This window comes from Microtus pennsylvanicus, chromosome Y (assembly GCF_037038515.1).
Source record: "Microtus pennsylvanicus isolate mMicPen1 chromosome Y, mMicPen1.hap1, whole genome shotgun sequence".
Lineage (NCBI taxonomy): Eukaryota > Metazoa > Chordata > Mammalia > Rodentia > Cricetidae > Microtus > Microtus pennsylvanicus.
In genome coordinates this window covers 41964525-41979967 of record NC_134602.1, presented here as the reverse complement: position 1 = coordinate 41979967, position 15443 = coordinate 41964525, and the positions used below count along the sequence as shown (strand labels likewise).

The window sequence follows — 15443 nt, the reverse complement described above, 5'->3', positions numbered from 1 at the left end:
GGTTTTATCCCATGCTTTTTCAGTCACAGTCCAGCTGGCCTTGGTGAGCTCCCAATAGATCAGCCTCACTGTCACAGTGGGTGGGTGCACCCCTCCCGGTCCTAACTTCCTCGCTCATGTTCTCCCTCCATCTGCTCCTCTTTGGGACCTTGGGAGCTCAGTCCAGTGCTCAAGTGTGGTTCTCTGTCTCTACCTCCAACCATCAGCAGATGAAGGTTCTATGATGATATGCAAGATATTCGTCAGTATTGCTCTAGGATAGGGTCATTTCAGGTTCCCTATCCTAAGCTGCCCAAGGAACTAACTGGGGACATTTCCCTGGGCACCTGGGAGCCCCTCTAGGTTCAGGTCTCTTGCCCACCCTAAGCGGGATCCCTTAATTAAGATATATGCTTCCCTGCTCCCATATCCATCCTTCCTTAATCTCAACCATCCCAATTCCCCAAGTTCCCCCCATCCTCCCCTTCTCACATTTCTCTCCCCCATCGCCGCTTACCCCTATCCCACCCCACCCTCAAGATCCCAATTTTTGCTTAGCAATCTTGTCTACTTCCCATATCCAGGAGGAAAACTATATGTTTTTCTTTGGGTTCACCTTCTTATTTACCTTATTTAGGATCACAAAGTATAGACTCAATGTCGTTTATTTATACCTAGAAACCAATTTTGAGTAAGTACATCCCATATTCATCTTTTTGGGTCTGGACACCTCACTCAGGATAGTGTTTTCTATTTCGATCCATTTGCATGCAAAATTTGAGAAGTCATTGTTTTTTGGCCACAGAGTAGTACTCTAATGTGTATATACTCCATACTTTCTTCAACCATTCTTCCATTAAAGTACATCTAGGTTGTACCCAGGTTCTGGCTATTACAAATAATGCTGCTATGAACATAGTTGAACAGATGCTTTTGTCATATGATAGGGCATCTCTTGGATATATTCCCGAGTGGTATAGCTCGTTCCTGGGTTAGGTGTATCCCGAATTTCCTGAGAAACCGCCCCACTGCTTTCCAAAGTGGTTGGACAAGTTTGCATTCCAACCAGCAATGGAAGAGTGTATCCCTTTCTCCACAACATCTCCAGCAAAGGCTATCATTGGTGTTTTTGATTTTAGCCATTCTGACAGGTGTAAGATGATATCTCAGAGTTGTTTTGATTTACGTTTCCCTGATCGCTAAGGAGGTTGAGCATGACCTTAGGTGTCTTTTGGCCATTTGAACTTCTTCTGTTGAGAATTCTCTGTTCAGTTCAGTGCCCCATTTTTTAATTGGGTTAATTAGAATTTTAAAGTCTAGTTTCTTGAGTTCTTTATATATTTTGGAGATCAGACCTTTGTCTGTTGCGGGTTGGTAAAGATCTTCTCCCAGTCAGTGGGTTGCCTTTTTGTCTTAGTGACAGTGTCCTTTGCTTTACAGAAGCTTCTCAGTTTCAATAGGTCCCATTTATTCAGTGTTGCCCTTAATGTCTATGCTGCTGAAGTTATTACATAGGAAGCGAGATCCTGTGCCCATATGTTGTAGGGTACCTCCCACTTTCTCTTCTATTAGGTTTAGTGTGTTCAGACTGATATTGAGGTTTTTGATGCATTTGGACTTGAGTTTTGTGCTTGGTGAAAGATAAGGGTCTATTTTCATTCTTCAACAGGTTGACATCCAGTTGTGCCAGCACCATTTGTTGAAGATGCATTCTTTCTTCCATTGTATACTTTTAGCTCCTTTATCGAAAATGAGGTGTTCATAGGTTTGTGGGTTAAAAACCGGGTCTTCTATATGATTTCATTGGTCGACTTCTCTGTTTTTATGAGAGTACCACGCTTTTTAATTACTGTACCACTGTAATAGAGTGTGAAAACTATTATCTATGTTAATGCCTCCAGAAGTTCCTTTATTGTATGAGATTGTTTTGGCTATCCTGGGTTTTTTGTATTTCCATGTAAAGTTGATTATTGTCCTCTCAAGATCTGTGAAGAATTTTGATGGGACCTTGATGGGGATTGCATTGAATCTATAAATTTCCTTCGATAGAATTGCCATTTTTACTATGTTGATCCTCCCAATCCAAGAGCACGGGAGGTCTTCTGGTATCTTCTTCAATTTCTTTCTTCAATGCCTTTAAAGTTCTTGTCAAATAGATCTTTCTGTTCCTTGGTTAGAGTTACCCCAAGATATTTTATGCTGTTTGTGGCTATCGTGAAAGATGAAGCTTCTCTGATTTCCCTCCTTGCTTCCACATCCTTTGTGTATAGGAGGGCAACTGATTTTTTGGAGTTGATTTTTTATCCTGCCATATTACTAAAGGTGTTTATCAACTGTAGGAGTTCTTTGGTGGAGTTTTTGGGGACGCTTATGTACACTATCATATCATCTGCAAATAACGCAAGTTTAACTCTTTCCTTTCCAATTCGAATCTCCTTGGTCCCCTTATGTTGTCTTATTGCTATTGCTAAAACTTCAGGCACTATATTGAAGAGGTATGGAGAGAGTGGTCAGCTGTGTCGTGTTCCTGATTTTAGGGGGATGGCTTTGAGTTTCTCTCCATTTAGTTTGATGTTAGCTGTCGGTTTGCTGTAAATAGCTTTTATTATATTTAGGTATGACCCTTGTATCCCTAATCTCTCCAAGACTTTTATCATAAAGGGATGTTGAATTTTGTCAAAAGCTTTTTCAGCATCTAATGAAATGATCATATGATTTTTTTCTTTCAGTTTATTTATATGCTGGATTACATTGATAGATTTTCGTATGTTGAACCAGCCCTGCATCTCTGGGATGAAGCCTACTTGATCATAATGGATAATTTTTCTAATGTGTTCTTGGATACGGTTTGCCAGTATTTTGTTGAGGATTTTTGCGTCGATGTTCATGAGTGAGATTGGCCTGTAATTCTCTTTCTTGGTTGAGTCTTTGTGTGGTTTTGGTATGAGAGTGACTGTAGCTACATAAAAGGAATTTGGCAATGCCTCCTCTGTTTCTATATTGTGAAATACATTAAGGAGTATAGGTATTACGTCTTCTTGGATGTTCTGGTAGAATTCCGCATTGAAACCATCTGGTCCTGGGCTTTTTTTGGTAGGGAAGTTTTTGATGACAGCTTCTAATTCTTCGCGACTAACAGGTCTATTTAGATTGTTCACCTGGTCCTGGTTTAGCTTTGGTATATGGTATTTATCTAAAAACGTGTCCATTCCTTTTATATTTTCCAGTTTTGTGGCATACAGGCTTTTGTAGTAAGATCTAATGATACTTTGAATTTCCTCTGTGTCTGTGGTTATGTCCCCCTTTTCATTTATGATTTCACTAATTTGCATATTCTCTCTCTGCCATTTGATTAGTTTGGATAGGGGTTTATCAATTTTGTTGATTTTTTTTCTCCAGGAACCAGCTTTTTGTTTCATTGATTCTTTGGATTATTTTCTGTGTTTCTATTTTGTTGATTTCAGCCCTCAGTTTGATTATTTCAAGTCTTCTAGTCCTCCTAGGTGAGTCTGCTTCTTTTTTTCTAGAGCTTTCAGGTGGGCTGTTAAGTCTCCAATATGTGCTTTCTCTGTTTTCTTTAAGTGGGCACTTAGTGCTATGAACTTTCCTCTTAGGACTGCCTTCGTAGTGTCCCATAAGTTCGAGTATGTTGCTTCTTTATTTTCATTGAATTCAAGGAAGACTTTGATTTCTTTCTTTATTTCTTTCTTGATCCAGGTGTGGTTCAGAAGTTGACTGTTCAGTTTCCATGAGTTTATAGGCTTTCTGGGGGTCGCATTGTTGTTGAATTCTAACTTTAATCCATGGTGGTCTGATAAGACGCAGGAAGTTATGAATATTTTTTTGTAACTATATGGAAGTTTGCTTTCTTACCGAGTATGTGGTCAATTCTTGAGAAGGTTCCATGAGCTGCAGACAAGAAGGTTTATTCTTTCCTGTTTGGGTGGAATGTTCTATAGATGTCTGTTAAGTCCATTTGATTCATTACCTCCATTAATTCTCTTATTTCTCTGTTAGGTTTCTGTCTGATTGAACTGTCCATTGGTGAGAGAGGAGTGTTGAAGTCTCCTACTATTAGTGTGTGCCATTTGATGGCAGCCTACAGTTTTAGTAATGTTTCTTTTACGTGCGTGGGTGCATTTATGTTAGGGGGATAGATATTCAGGATTGAGACTTCATACTGATGAATTGTTCCTCTTATGAGTATAAAATGTCCCTCTCCATTTTTTTGATTGATTTTAGTTTGAAGTCAACTTTGTTAGAGATTAGTATGGCCACACCTGCTTGTTTCTTAGGTCCATTTGCTTGATCAGCCTTTTGCCAGCCCTTTACTCTGAGTAAGTGCCTGTCTTTGTGGTTGAGGTGTGTTTCTTGTAAACAGCAGAATGTTGGATCCTGTTTTCGTATCCAATCTTTTAGCCTGTGCCTTTTTATTGGTGAGTTGAGTCCATTGACATTAAGTGACATTAATGACTAGTGATTGTTAACTCCGGTCACTTTTTTGGTAGTAGAGTTTCTGTGTTTCCCTTCCTCGGGTTGTGTTGGTGAAGGGTCTCTAGATTTCTGAGTTATTGTGGAGTCCTTGGTTAGTGATTTTCCTTCTATTACTTTCTGTAAGGCTGGATTTGTGGCTACGTATTGTTTAAATTTGTTTTTATCCTGGAAAATTTTGTTTTCTCCATTTATAGTGAATGAAAGCTTGGCTGGCTATCGTAGTCTGGGCTTGCATCCATGGTCTCTTATTTTCTGCAGTACATATATCAAGGACCTTCTGGCTTTCATGGTTTCGTGTCAGGTGTGAGTCTGATAGGTTTACCTTTATAAGTAACTTGGCCTTTTTCCTTTGCAGCTCTTAATATTCTTTCTTTATTCTGTATGCTTTGTGTTTTGATTATTATATGGTGAGGGGATTTTTTTTATTTTGATACAGCCTATTTTGTGTTTTGTATGCTTCTTGAACCTTCATAGGAATATCTTTCTTTAGGTTGGGCATGTTTTATTCTATAATTTTATTAAATGTATTTTCTGGACCTTTGAGCTGCACTTCTTCTTTTTCTTCTACTCCTATTATTCTTACGTTTGGTCTTTTTATTGTGTCCCAGATTTCCTGAATGTTTTGTAATGAGAGTTTGTTGGATTTGCTGTTTTCTTTGATCAGTGTGTTTATTTTCTCCATGGTATCTTCAGAATCTGAGATTCTTTCTTCTATCTCTTGAATTCTGCTGGTTATGCTTGTTTCTGTAGTCTCTATTTATTTATCTAGATTTTTCATGTCCAGCCGGCCCTCTGTTTGTGTTTTCTTCTTTGCCTCCATGTCAGTTTTCAAGTCTTGAACTGTTTCCATTATCTGCTTGATTGTTTTTCCTTGGTTTCCTAGGGTATCATTCACTGATTTACTCAATTCTTCAAACTTTCTGTTATACTGCTCATCCATTTCTATAAAGGCATTTTTTACATGCTGTTTAAGGGCCTCTATCACTTTCATAAAGTCAGTTTTTTCTACTTCTTGATTAAGGCGTTCATGTCCTCCTGTTGTGAGGTCGCTGGGTTCTGGTGGTGTCATGTTGTTTTTCAGATTGTTGGGTGAATCCTTGCATTGGCGCCTGCCCATCTCTTCCTCCGAATGCTCCCCTATGGATCTTCTTTTACAGGATCAGGTCTCCTTGCCCAGTGATGTCACTCCCCACTGATGGCTTTACTGGTGCCTAGATCGGATCTCCGTGCTGCTTGGGTAGCTCGTACACAAAGGGCCTACCTCGCTTGCTGCAGGCAGGCTCTTGAGACAAAGGATCTACCGCCCTCCCTCTTATCCTCCCGCTTCAGATTTGTTTCTAGGGCCCTAACAGGCTGAGCTGGGAGATGTTATATGGCCATAGAGGGGAGGTAGGCAGAAGGCTGAGGGTTCTGGATGCAAGCTGGGTGGGATAGGAAGAGAGAGGAGGTATCGGGCAGTATATCCCCTGCAGGAAGACCAGGAAGTGTAGGAGGGATGAGGAACGTCTGAGTTCCCTGTCCCGGGCTGCTGCCACAGGTCAGAAACTCACTCACCCCAATGATTGCTCTCCTGGTGCCCATATCGGATCTCCATCCATGCTGCTTGGGTAGCTCGTACACAAAGGGCCCCCGTTGCTTGCTGCAGGCAGGCTATTGAGACAAAGGAACTACCACCCTCCCGGTTGCCCTCCCGCTTTGGATTCGGTCCCAGCGCCCGAACAGGCTGAGCTGGGAGATGTTATGTGGCCAAAGAGCTTTTTCCTAGTTTTTAAATCCTGTTCCAAGCATTTAAGGCTGCTTTGTGGCATAGGAACAAAATTTTTTCATCATAAAGAGCTTGAGCCTGTGGGTCAGCATAAGTGACCTCACCAAGAATTTGATCTTTGGAAGTCTCAAGTCCTTTTGCTTTTCCCTGCTGTTCTAAAATTTGAGCCTCTTCCCTAAAATAACATTTGAACATCATTTGAGGCCCGTCATCCAGGACTGCTGAAAATAACTGAAGCCAGTCATGGGGCATCTAATGCTGGAAGCCCATGTCTTTACCAGCTCCGTAACAAATGTGGAATGTAAGCTATAAGTTACTATGGCTTGCTTGATTTCTTTTAGATCATTCATTCCTATAGGTATCCGTCTTATCTTCTTTGGATGCTTTGGACCTTTAGAACTTGCAGGGTAGGAAGCTTAAATCCAGGGTAAGTCATGTCTGATGACTACTGGCAATGTTGCACCCTGTCCTTGTGTCTTCTTTCCCAGCTCATCAGCTCCAATAATTTCCTTAATTGTTTCAAATCTTTTTACTATTGTCTTTTGTAATGCCTGAATCCTGTGTATATTTCTAGTCGTTTCATTGAGGCACCTAGCCTTGGTCCTCATTCTTCACATGTGATTCTAAGGTCTGAAATTTTGCTTTATTTAAAGATAACATCTCTTCCTTGGACATCATTTGGATAGCATGCAGATTGTTTTCTTGGAGAATTACTCTATCTGCTAACCATAACCATAACTTGTTAACAAATTTTGATTGTCAAATTCAACAGTATTAATTCTTTCAGATAATTTTTTAGTACCCTTTTACATGGATTCAATTTTGTCAAATTAATGTTAACCTTTTCAAGAGTTTTTTTCTCAGGTAACTTTTGATTTTCAATGGTATTAATCCTGTCAGCTAGCTGTTCGTTATTAGTCTATAGACAGTATCATTTCTAAAAGTGCCTCATTCTTGGCTCCGTTATCAAATCATTTTCTTTAGGATATAATATGAAGAAGAAAACTGAGTCTCAACATCCAATAAATGGATGTATCACAATAACCATATAAGCCTTGCAGAATACAATCCATAGTATAAGCAAAAAAGATAGTAAAATTTTACATGGTAATGTCTTTCATTATATGTTTATTTATTAATTACCTATTATGAGGTCCATTAAATTATTTTAGGTGTGATAATCTTTATTGTCCAGCAGGTGTCATGGTTGCAGAATCACTCTTAGCGGTGCAACCTGGTGCTCTGAACTGTCCTGAGTGGTTTTTTTTTTTTCACTTTGGTGCTGGTGAAATACTGAGAAATATGCTTTGCTTGACAAATTAAAAGCAATTAATACTGTAAATGGAGCAAGAAGCCCAGAACTCAGGAGCTGGGAGCACAAACTAAAAGTTAGGCAAGTTGTTACACAGTGGGGTGAGGGGAGGCATTCGAGCTTGGGAAGATTCCAAGTCACCAAATGTAGTTAGCTCCACTCTGTCTGGGTTTAAAAAAAGACGTTTAGGTTAAAAAAAAAGCAAGCCAAACTGGTAGGGGTGCAAGACTTTCTGGGCTCTGAACTGGTTAGACCATTAAACCAGTCCATGTGGGGTACCAGATGAAGACAGATGGTTAAAAGAAATCCCATAGTAGCTATGAATTGAGAATACAGAGTTATTTATTTAAGAGTAGACTCAACAGATTATAGTCTTCTGCTCGAACAGGTATCAGCAGTAGAATCCCACATCAGGAAGAGAGGCTAGACACCTGCTTTACATTAGCATTTATAGTATAAGAGGCCATGCCCAAGTGGGCAGGTAACTGAAAGGCTACTTACTGGCAGTGGGAATTCCTATAGCAATTGTCTGCATCTTTTCTATCTCTTTAATTTTCTTTCTGTTTTCTTAGTTATTACTCAGGTTTTCTTTTTTTTTTTAATTGAGTTATTTTGTTGTGTCTTTAAATTTCTTGAATTATTTGAGTAAGTTTACAATACTTTAAAATTTTGTAAAAACAAAAAAAATAAAATTTTGTGTTCTAGAATTTAGGAAATTCTTTTTGACAGCATTTTGGTTTTGGAGAGGAGACACTGGCTTTTTCTTTCATATTGTTATTTATGTGATGAGATCTAGGTATATTGATTTTCTTTGTCAGCTCTGCATTTGTTGTAGTCAGAACAGGCTGGGAAAGAAGAGTTGTGGACCTCAGTTGGGTCTGAACATTAAAGCTTGGATGAAATAAAATCATATAGACAGAAGATCACTGGGCTGTTATATACAGTACGCTTCTAGCTCCATCCAGAGGGTGGGTGTATATAGGTCTGAGTGGAAATGTTGTTAATAATGTGGGAGCGTCCTGTGAATTTGTGGATCTTTGGGGTGAATCTTGAGATTTTTTTTTATTATGAAGGACAAACAAGGATAGTACACTGATTCTGAGACCCAGATTATTATAACACATTGGTCTTATTGAAGGTACTCATTAATACCACCCTTCCAAACTCACAATGACAAGCACAAACTTTCCAGATTTTATATAAAGATGCATTTATAGATATAGTACCATCTATTTTATACAATATCAATTAAAGATACACACCATGTCATCTACAGTCAATATAAATATCACCACCATGCTTTTTTAATTGATATTTATTGAGCTCTACATTTCTCTGTGCTCCCCTCCCTGCCTTTCCCCTCCTTCTTCAACCTTTCCTCTTAGGTCCCCATGCTTCCTATTAACTCAGGAGATACTGTATTTTTCTAGTTTCTATTTCCCATGTAGATTAGATCTATGTAAGTCTCTCTTAGTGTCCTCATTGTTCTCTGGAATTGATGTTGGTAATTCGGCTTTCTTTTTATGTTTAAAAGCCACCTGTGAGTGGGTACATGTGATAATTGTCTATCTTTTTCTGCGTCACCTCACTCAAAATAATGTTTTCTAGTTCCATCCATTTTCCTGCAAATTTCAAGATGTCGTATTTTTTTTTCTGCTGTGTAGTACTCCATTGTATATATTGTCTTTATTACGTTTAGGTATGTTCCTTGTATCTCTGCTCTCTCCAAGACCTTTGTCATGAAGGGTTGTTGTATTTTGTCAAATGCTTTTTCGGCATCAAATGAGATGACTGTGGTTTTTATTGTTCAGTTGTTTATGTGGTGGATTATGTTGATAGTTTTTCATATGTTGAGCCATTCCTGCATCTGTGGGATGAATCCGACTTTGTCATGGTGGATGATGGTTCTGATGTGTTCTTGGGTTGGATTTGGCAGTGTTTTGTTTAGTATTTTTGCATCAATGTTCATGAGTGAGATTGGTCTGTAATTCTCTTTCTTAGTAATGTCTTTGTGTGATTTGGGTATCAGGGTAATTGTGGATCCATAAAAAGAGTTTGGCGATGTTCGTTCTGTTTCTATTGTGTGGAATAATCTGAGGAGTATTGGTTCTTCTTTGAAAGTCTTGTAGAATTCTGACCTGAAACCATCTGGTCCTGGGCTTGTTTTTTGGTTGGAAGACTTTTGATGACTGTTTCTATTTTTTTTTTAGCAGTTTTAGGTCTGTTTAATTTGCTTATCTGGTCTTGATTTAATTTTGGTAAGGAATATTTATCCAGAAAGTTTCTCTTTCCTTTAAGTTTTCCAATTTTGTGGAGTACAGGCTTTCGAAATACGGCCTGATGATTCTCTGTATTTACTCTGTTTCTGTTGTTATGTCCCCCTTTTCATTTCTGATTTTTTTAATTTGGATATTCTCTCTCTGCCTTTTGGTTAGTTTGGATAAGGGTTTGTCAATTTTGTTGATTTTTCTTGAAAAACCAGCTCTTTGTCTCACTGATTCTTTGTATCGTTTTTTTGTTTGTTTGTTTGTTTTTATTTTAGCTCTCATTATTTCCTGCCATCTAGTTCAGTTTAGTGAGTTCACTTCTTTTTGTTCTAAAGTTTTCAAATGTTCTATTAATTCTCTAGTGTGAGATTTTTCTAGCTTCTTTATGTTGGCATTTAGTGCTATGAACTTTCCTCTTAACACTGCTTTCATTGTGTCCCATAAATTTGGGTATGCTGTTTGGTCATTTTCATTGAATTTTAAGAAGTCTTTAATTTCTTTCTTTATTTCTTCCTTGACCCATTGATGATTCAGGTGAGCATTGTTTAACTTCTATTATTGTGAGTTTTCTGGAATTAGTATTGGTTTTGACTTCTAGTTTAAACCATGATTATCTGATAAGGTACATTGGGTTATTCCAATTTTTTGTATTTCTATAGGTTTGTTTTGTTACTGTGGTCTATTTTTGAGAAGGTTCCATTAGGTTCAGAGAAGAAGGTATATTTTATGTTTGGATGGAATAGTCTTAAATATCTGTTAAGTTCATTTGTGTCATAATATCTGTTAGTTCTGTTATTTCTCGGTTCGTTTTTTTTTTTTGTTTGATTGATCTGCTTAGTGGTGAGAGTGGAGTGTTGAAGTCTCCCACTATTACTGTGTAGGATTTGATGTATGATTTAAACTTTAGATGGGTTTCTTTCACATATCAGGGTGCCCTTGTAATCAGGGCGTAGATGTTCAGTATTGAGATTTCCTCTTGATGGATTTTTCCTGTGACTAATATGAAATGACCTTCTTTGTCTCTTTTGACTGATTTTAGCTTGAAGTCTATTTTGTTACATAACAGGATAGCTACAAATGCTTGTTTCTTAGGACCATTTTATTGGTATATTTTTTCCCAACCCTTTACTGTGAGACAAGGTCTGTCTTTGAGGTTGAGATGTGTTCCTTATATGCAGAGAAGGATGGATTCTGTTTTTGTATCCAATCTGTTAGCCTGTGCCTTTTTATAGGTGAGTTGAGTCCATTTACATTAAGGAATTTTAATGACCGATGATTGCCATCTTCCTTGGGTTGAAGTTTTCCTTCTCGTATTTTGTGTAAGGGCTGGGTTTGTCACTAGGTATTGGTGAAATCAAGATTTTTTAATGGAATATCTTGTTTTGTTCTTCTATGGTGATTTATAGTTTTGGTGGGTATAATAGTCTGGTCTCTTAATGTCTGCATAACACTTTCATTGTCTCCAGTGAGAAGTCAGGTGTAATTCTGATAGGTCTGCCTTTATATGTTACTTTGTAACATATTTGTAGTTCTTAATATTCTTTACTCTCATGTTTAGTGTTTTGATTATTATGAGGCGACAGGACTTTTTTTGGATCCAGTCTTTTTGGTGTTCTGTAAGCTTCTTCTATCTTCATAGGCATATCTTTTTTTTTTAGGCATATCTTTCTTGAGGTTGGGAAAGTTTTCTTCTATGATTTTGTTAAATCAATTTTATGTGCCTTTGAGTTGAATATTTTTTTCTTTCTTCTGTACCTGTTATTCTAAGATTTGGCCTTTTTATGGTGTCTTATATTTCCTGAACATTTTGGGTTAAGCTTTTGTTAGATTTAATGTTTTCTTTAACTGATGAGTCTATTTCCTCTATTGTTTCTTCAGCAGTTGAGATTCTCTCTTCCATCTCTTGTATTCTGCTGTTCATGCTTGCGTTTGTGTTTTCTGATCTTTTTCTCATGATTTTTCTTTCTATAATTCCTTCAGCTTGTGTTTTCTTTATTGTTTCAATTTCAGTTTTCAAATCCTGAATAGTTTCTTTCACATGTTTGATTTCTTTTTCTTGCATTTCTTTAAGTGATTTGCTGATATCTTCCAATTTTTTGTTTGTCTTTTCCTCGATTTCTTTAAGGGAATTTCTCATTTCCTTTTTAAGAATTTCAAACATTCTCTTGAAGTTATTTTTTTAGGTTATTTTTTCTGGTTTATCTATATTTGGTTGTTTAGGTCTTGCTGCTGTAGGGTCTGTAGGTTTTACTGGTGTTGTGTTGTAGCGTGTGATCTTACCTTTTCTACTGATCTTTTCCTCTAGTACGTGTGGTTGGAGATGTCTGAGATTCTGTTGAATAATCGTCTAGGTGCCTTTGAGTCCAAAGCTTAGGTGGTTGTTCCTCGTGGTACAGTCAGAGTCACAGTTCTAGTTACCCTATTGGTTACTTGGTGTTCCTGGAGATAGCTCAGTGCTCCTGTGCTTTTTTTCTGCTCCCTTGGAGTTTTCTGTCTCAGGCCTTCTTTGGCATACGTTGCTGGCTTTGACCTGCTTCTGTAAATCCTGGTCTGGATCCCCTCCTGCAGAAGTCCCTGGTTTGCAGTTGTACCTGTTCTGTTGGAGATGGCTGTCTCTGGGTCAGATTGCTAGCTCAATCTTGGTCTGCCAATGTCCCAGGACTGGATTTTCTCCGGTGGAGCTTGTTCGCTTTCTGTCCTAGCAGGTGGTTCTGTCCCACTCTGGGTCTGGTGAAGATTGCTTCCTCTGGGTCAGGTTGTTTCTTAATGAAATAAAATCTATTCATACTCTTTGGTGCCTCTCTTTAATATAATTCTACACCATCCTTGACTTGTAATACTTATATTTTAATAGATTGTAAGTTGTAAATTATCACAGTATTTATCTCTTATATAAATGTTAGGAGATTTAACTCTGAAAATATCTTAAACTCATTATTTGCTACTAATTAAGGGTTAATGTATATTTGTTGCCTTATATTATTACAGAACTGTACGGCAGTTGGCACAGGAGCAGTTCTTCTTAATGTGTACCAGATGTTGCATGGGACATAAACCTCTGCTGTTCTTCATTACTCTACTATTTACCATTTTGGGGGTGAGACAATTTTGGTGGAACTGTCAATATATTTATTCTTAAAAATGAGAGATATTCAAAGATAAAATACAACTTTTATTTCATTTAGTTCATGTTCCATAGGAATAGATATGATACTACAAACATTAAGAGTTTTTTTGACAAATAAGTCATTAATGATCACAGTTTTAGTTTGTGTTTGTTAATATTTCAGAGTGTCACAACAGAGAGGGGGAAATATTCAGAAGAATACTTCACACTTTTGAGGCGTCTTCTCACTCATGCTTACAGCTGCAGTGTTCTTGTACCCAATGCTGATGTTCTTCTTAGTGATGAAATTGACTGGCTCAAAAGGGTTAGGGTAAGATGAATAATATTCAGATTGTTTTATTATTAAATTAACTTTAAAGGAAGGATATGTTAGCTTTTTGTAATGAAAGCAGAATGTGTTTGCTATGAAAATTAGGGAGGAATCGATGAGTTTTGGTCACCATTTTAGAAATTTCAGTTGAAGTGTGCCACAGTCATTCATTTTCTTGTGTCTGAGACAAGATGAACTACTGTGTTAGTATGAGTATGTTGCATAGCCCACACATCTACTGGTGGCTTTAAAGCAGAGAAAGTGTCTGTTTGTGGATTTCTTGTTTCTGCACTTATTTCATTCAGTCTTCTATCCTGTAGAATGTTAAAGTTGTTATTCAGGACATACTTTCTTCTATGCAAAACCTCACACTTTTGGACACTTCTGAATCCAAGAAAATTGATAACGAAGATTAACCATTTCAGAGGTTTTAAAACTTTGAGATTTTATTCTGCTTTGAAGATAAAAGTGAACAAACTAGACATGATCATATTCTCTTTAATTTCAACACTCAAAAGTAGGAAATAAGTATGAGCATTATGAAATACTATCTAAAATATCCAACAAAAATTTTACAAAGACAAACTGTTGTTTCTTGGAGTTGACTTACAGAAAACACATCTTATGTTGCTTAAATGAATTTGAAACTTGTTAGTTTGCTGTTTGATTATATCTATTTTGGTATTACTGACCTGTTTTGCGAATTACAGTGCTACCATTTAGGGCATATGTTGGTTCTTAGGTTTGATAGGGGTGTTTTTCTTTTAAGGCAAGATCTTACAACAATTCCCAGATGCTATTTAAACCTAATGCTTTACACTGATTAAAAGTTACACTGAATTTTTTATGTTGCTGGTATTATTCTTAGTTTATTTTTATTCAGAATGTTAAATTTACCAAATTATATATTTTATATAATCTGTAGTTCAAAATTTTGTCATTAAAATAGGCATTATTCTATTAGTATGTAAAGCCTTAAAATGCTGAAAGATAACTGAACCAGCATTATTTTGTTTGGTACTAGATAACCCATTTTCGTTATCTAGCTGCCCTGTTTATATTTTATAATATTAAAGGACAGTTGCGACCTCAAAATCTAGTTGTTGCCATAGAAAGTTCTCTTTCCCTGGGATTGTAACAAAATAACTATCTGTACAGAGAAATTATACATGCATTCTTAGAGCTTTTTTTTATTGTGACTTCCTGCCCCTTTGTTTATCCTCATAGGTTAGACTGGTATTATTTTTTTTCTTTGGTAGGATTGTGTTAAAGACTCAGGTGAAGCAGGTGTTGAAGATCCGATCTTGGAAGGCCATCTTGGAGTAACAAAAGAGTTACTAGCCTTTCAAACTCCAGAGAAAAAATACCATATTGGTTGTGAAAAAGGAGGTACTAATCTTGTTAAAGTAAGTTCTAAATTCAACTGCTTTTGTGTGTGTTTGTATGAATAAGTGCAGGTGTGTGCATACTGGGGTAGATGTGTAGCCTTCCACCTTGTTTGAAATTGAGACTCCTTGTTATTCGCCACCAAATACACCACATTAGATGACCTACAAGCTTCCTGGAGTTGTCCTCTTCTGCGTGTCCATGCTTTAGTAAAACTTGGATTGTAGATGCTTAATATTGCGCCCATTTTTACATGGGTTCTAGGGTTTTGAAATCAGACTATTTTTACCTACTAAACCATGTTCTTCAACTCCTTATTTTTAAATTGTAATTCTGAACTATTCACCAACATGAGGACACATATGCTTCTTTCTAGGATTCCAGAGGCTAAGGTAGGCAAGTTTCCGTGTCATCCAAAAGGATACACAAGTGAGTTCTTTATCCAAAGGAAGAAAAAGCAAACTGTTGAAACATTTCATATGTTACCATGTTTTTGATAAAACTCATTAATAGGCTATATCTTTGAAAATAATATTTTTTGTTAAGCTGAAGTTTAAGCCAGCTTTTATTATTTTTCTCTTATTAAAATCGTTTTGCATATTTTGATTATTTCCCTGCTTTCTGTCCACCCATGTTTGTTATTTCTCTTTCCCTTCCACTCCCCTTCTCTTCTCCCCCTCTTCCTCTTTTCATCTCTCCTTCTCTTTTTCTCTTTAAAAAATTCTTGTAAAAAGCCTATCTTTTTAAAAACTTTATCTTAATAAAATCCTTAATTTTTAAAGTTTTGAATTACTTTGCAGTTT

The 15443-nt window shown here is 37.0% G+C and overlaps 1 protein-coding gene across 1 annotated transcript in view; it reads left to right on the top strand.

Moving 5' to 3' along the window:
* The window catches only part of LOC142841991 (ubiquitin carboxyl-terminal hydrolase 9Y-like), a 156643-nt gene that overhangs the window by 94783 nt on the left and 46417 nt on the right, over positions 1 to 15443 (top strand). The window contains exons 26-28 of the mRNA XM_075958972.1: positions 12806 to 12914; positions 13108 to 13254; positions 14514 to 14660. Of these exons, the coding sequence (XP_075815087.1) occupies positions 12806 to 12914; positions 13108 to 13254; positions 14514 to 14660 (403 nt within the window). The remainder of the gene's footprint in view (positions 1 to 12805; positions 12915 to 13107; positions 13255 to 14513; positions 14661 to 15443) is intronic.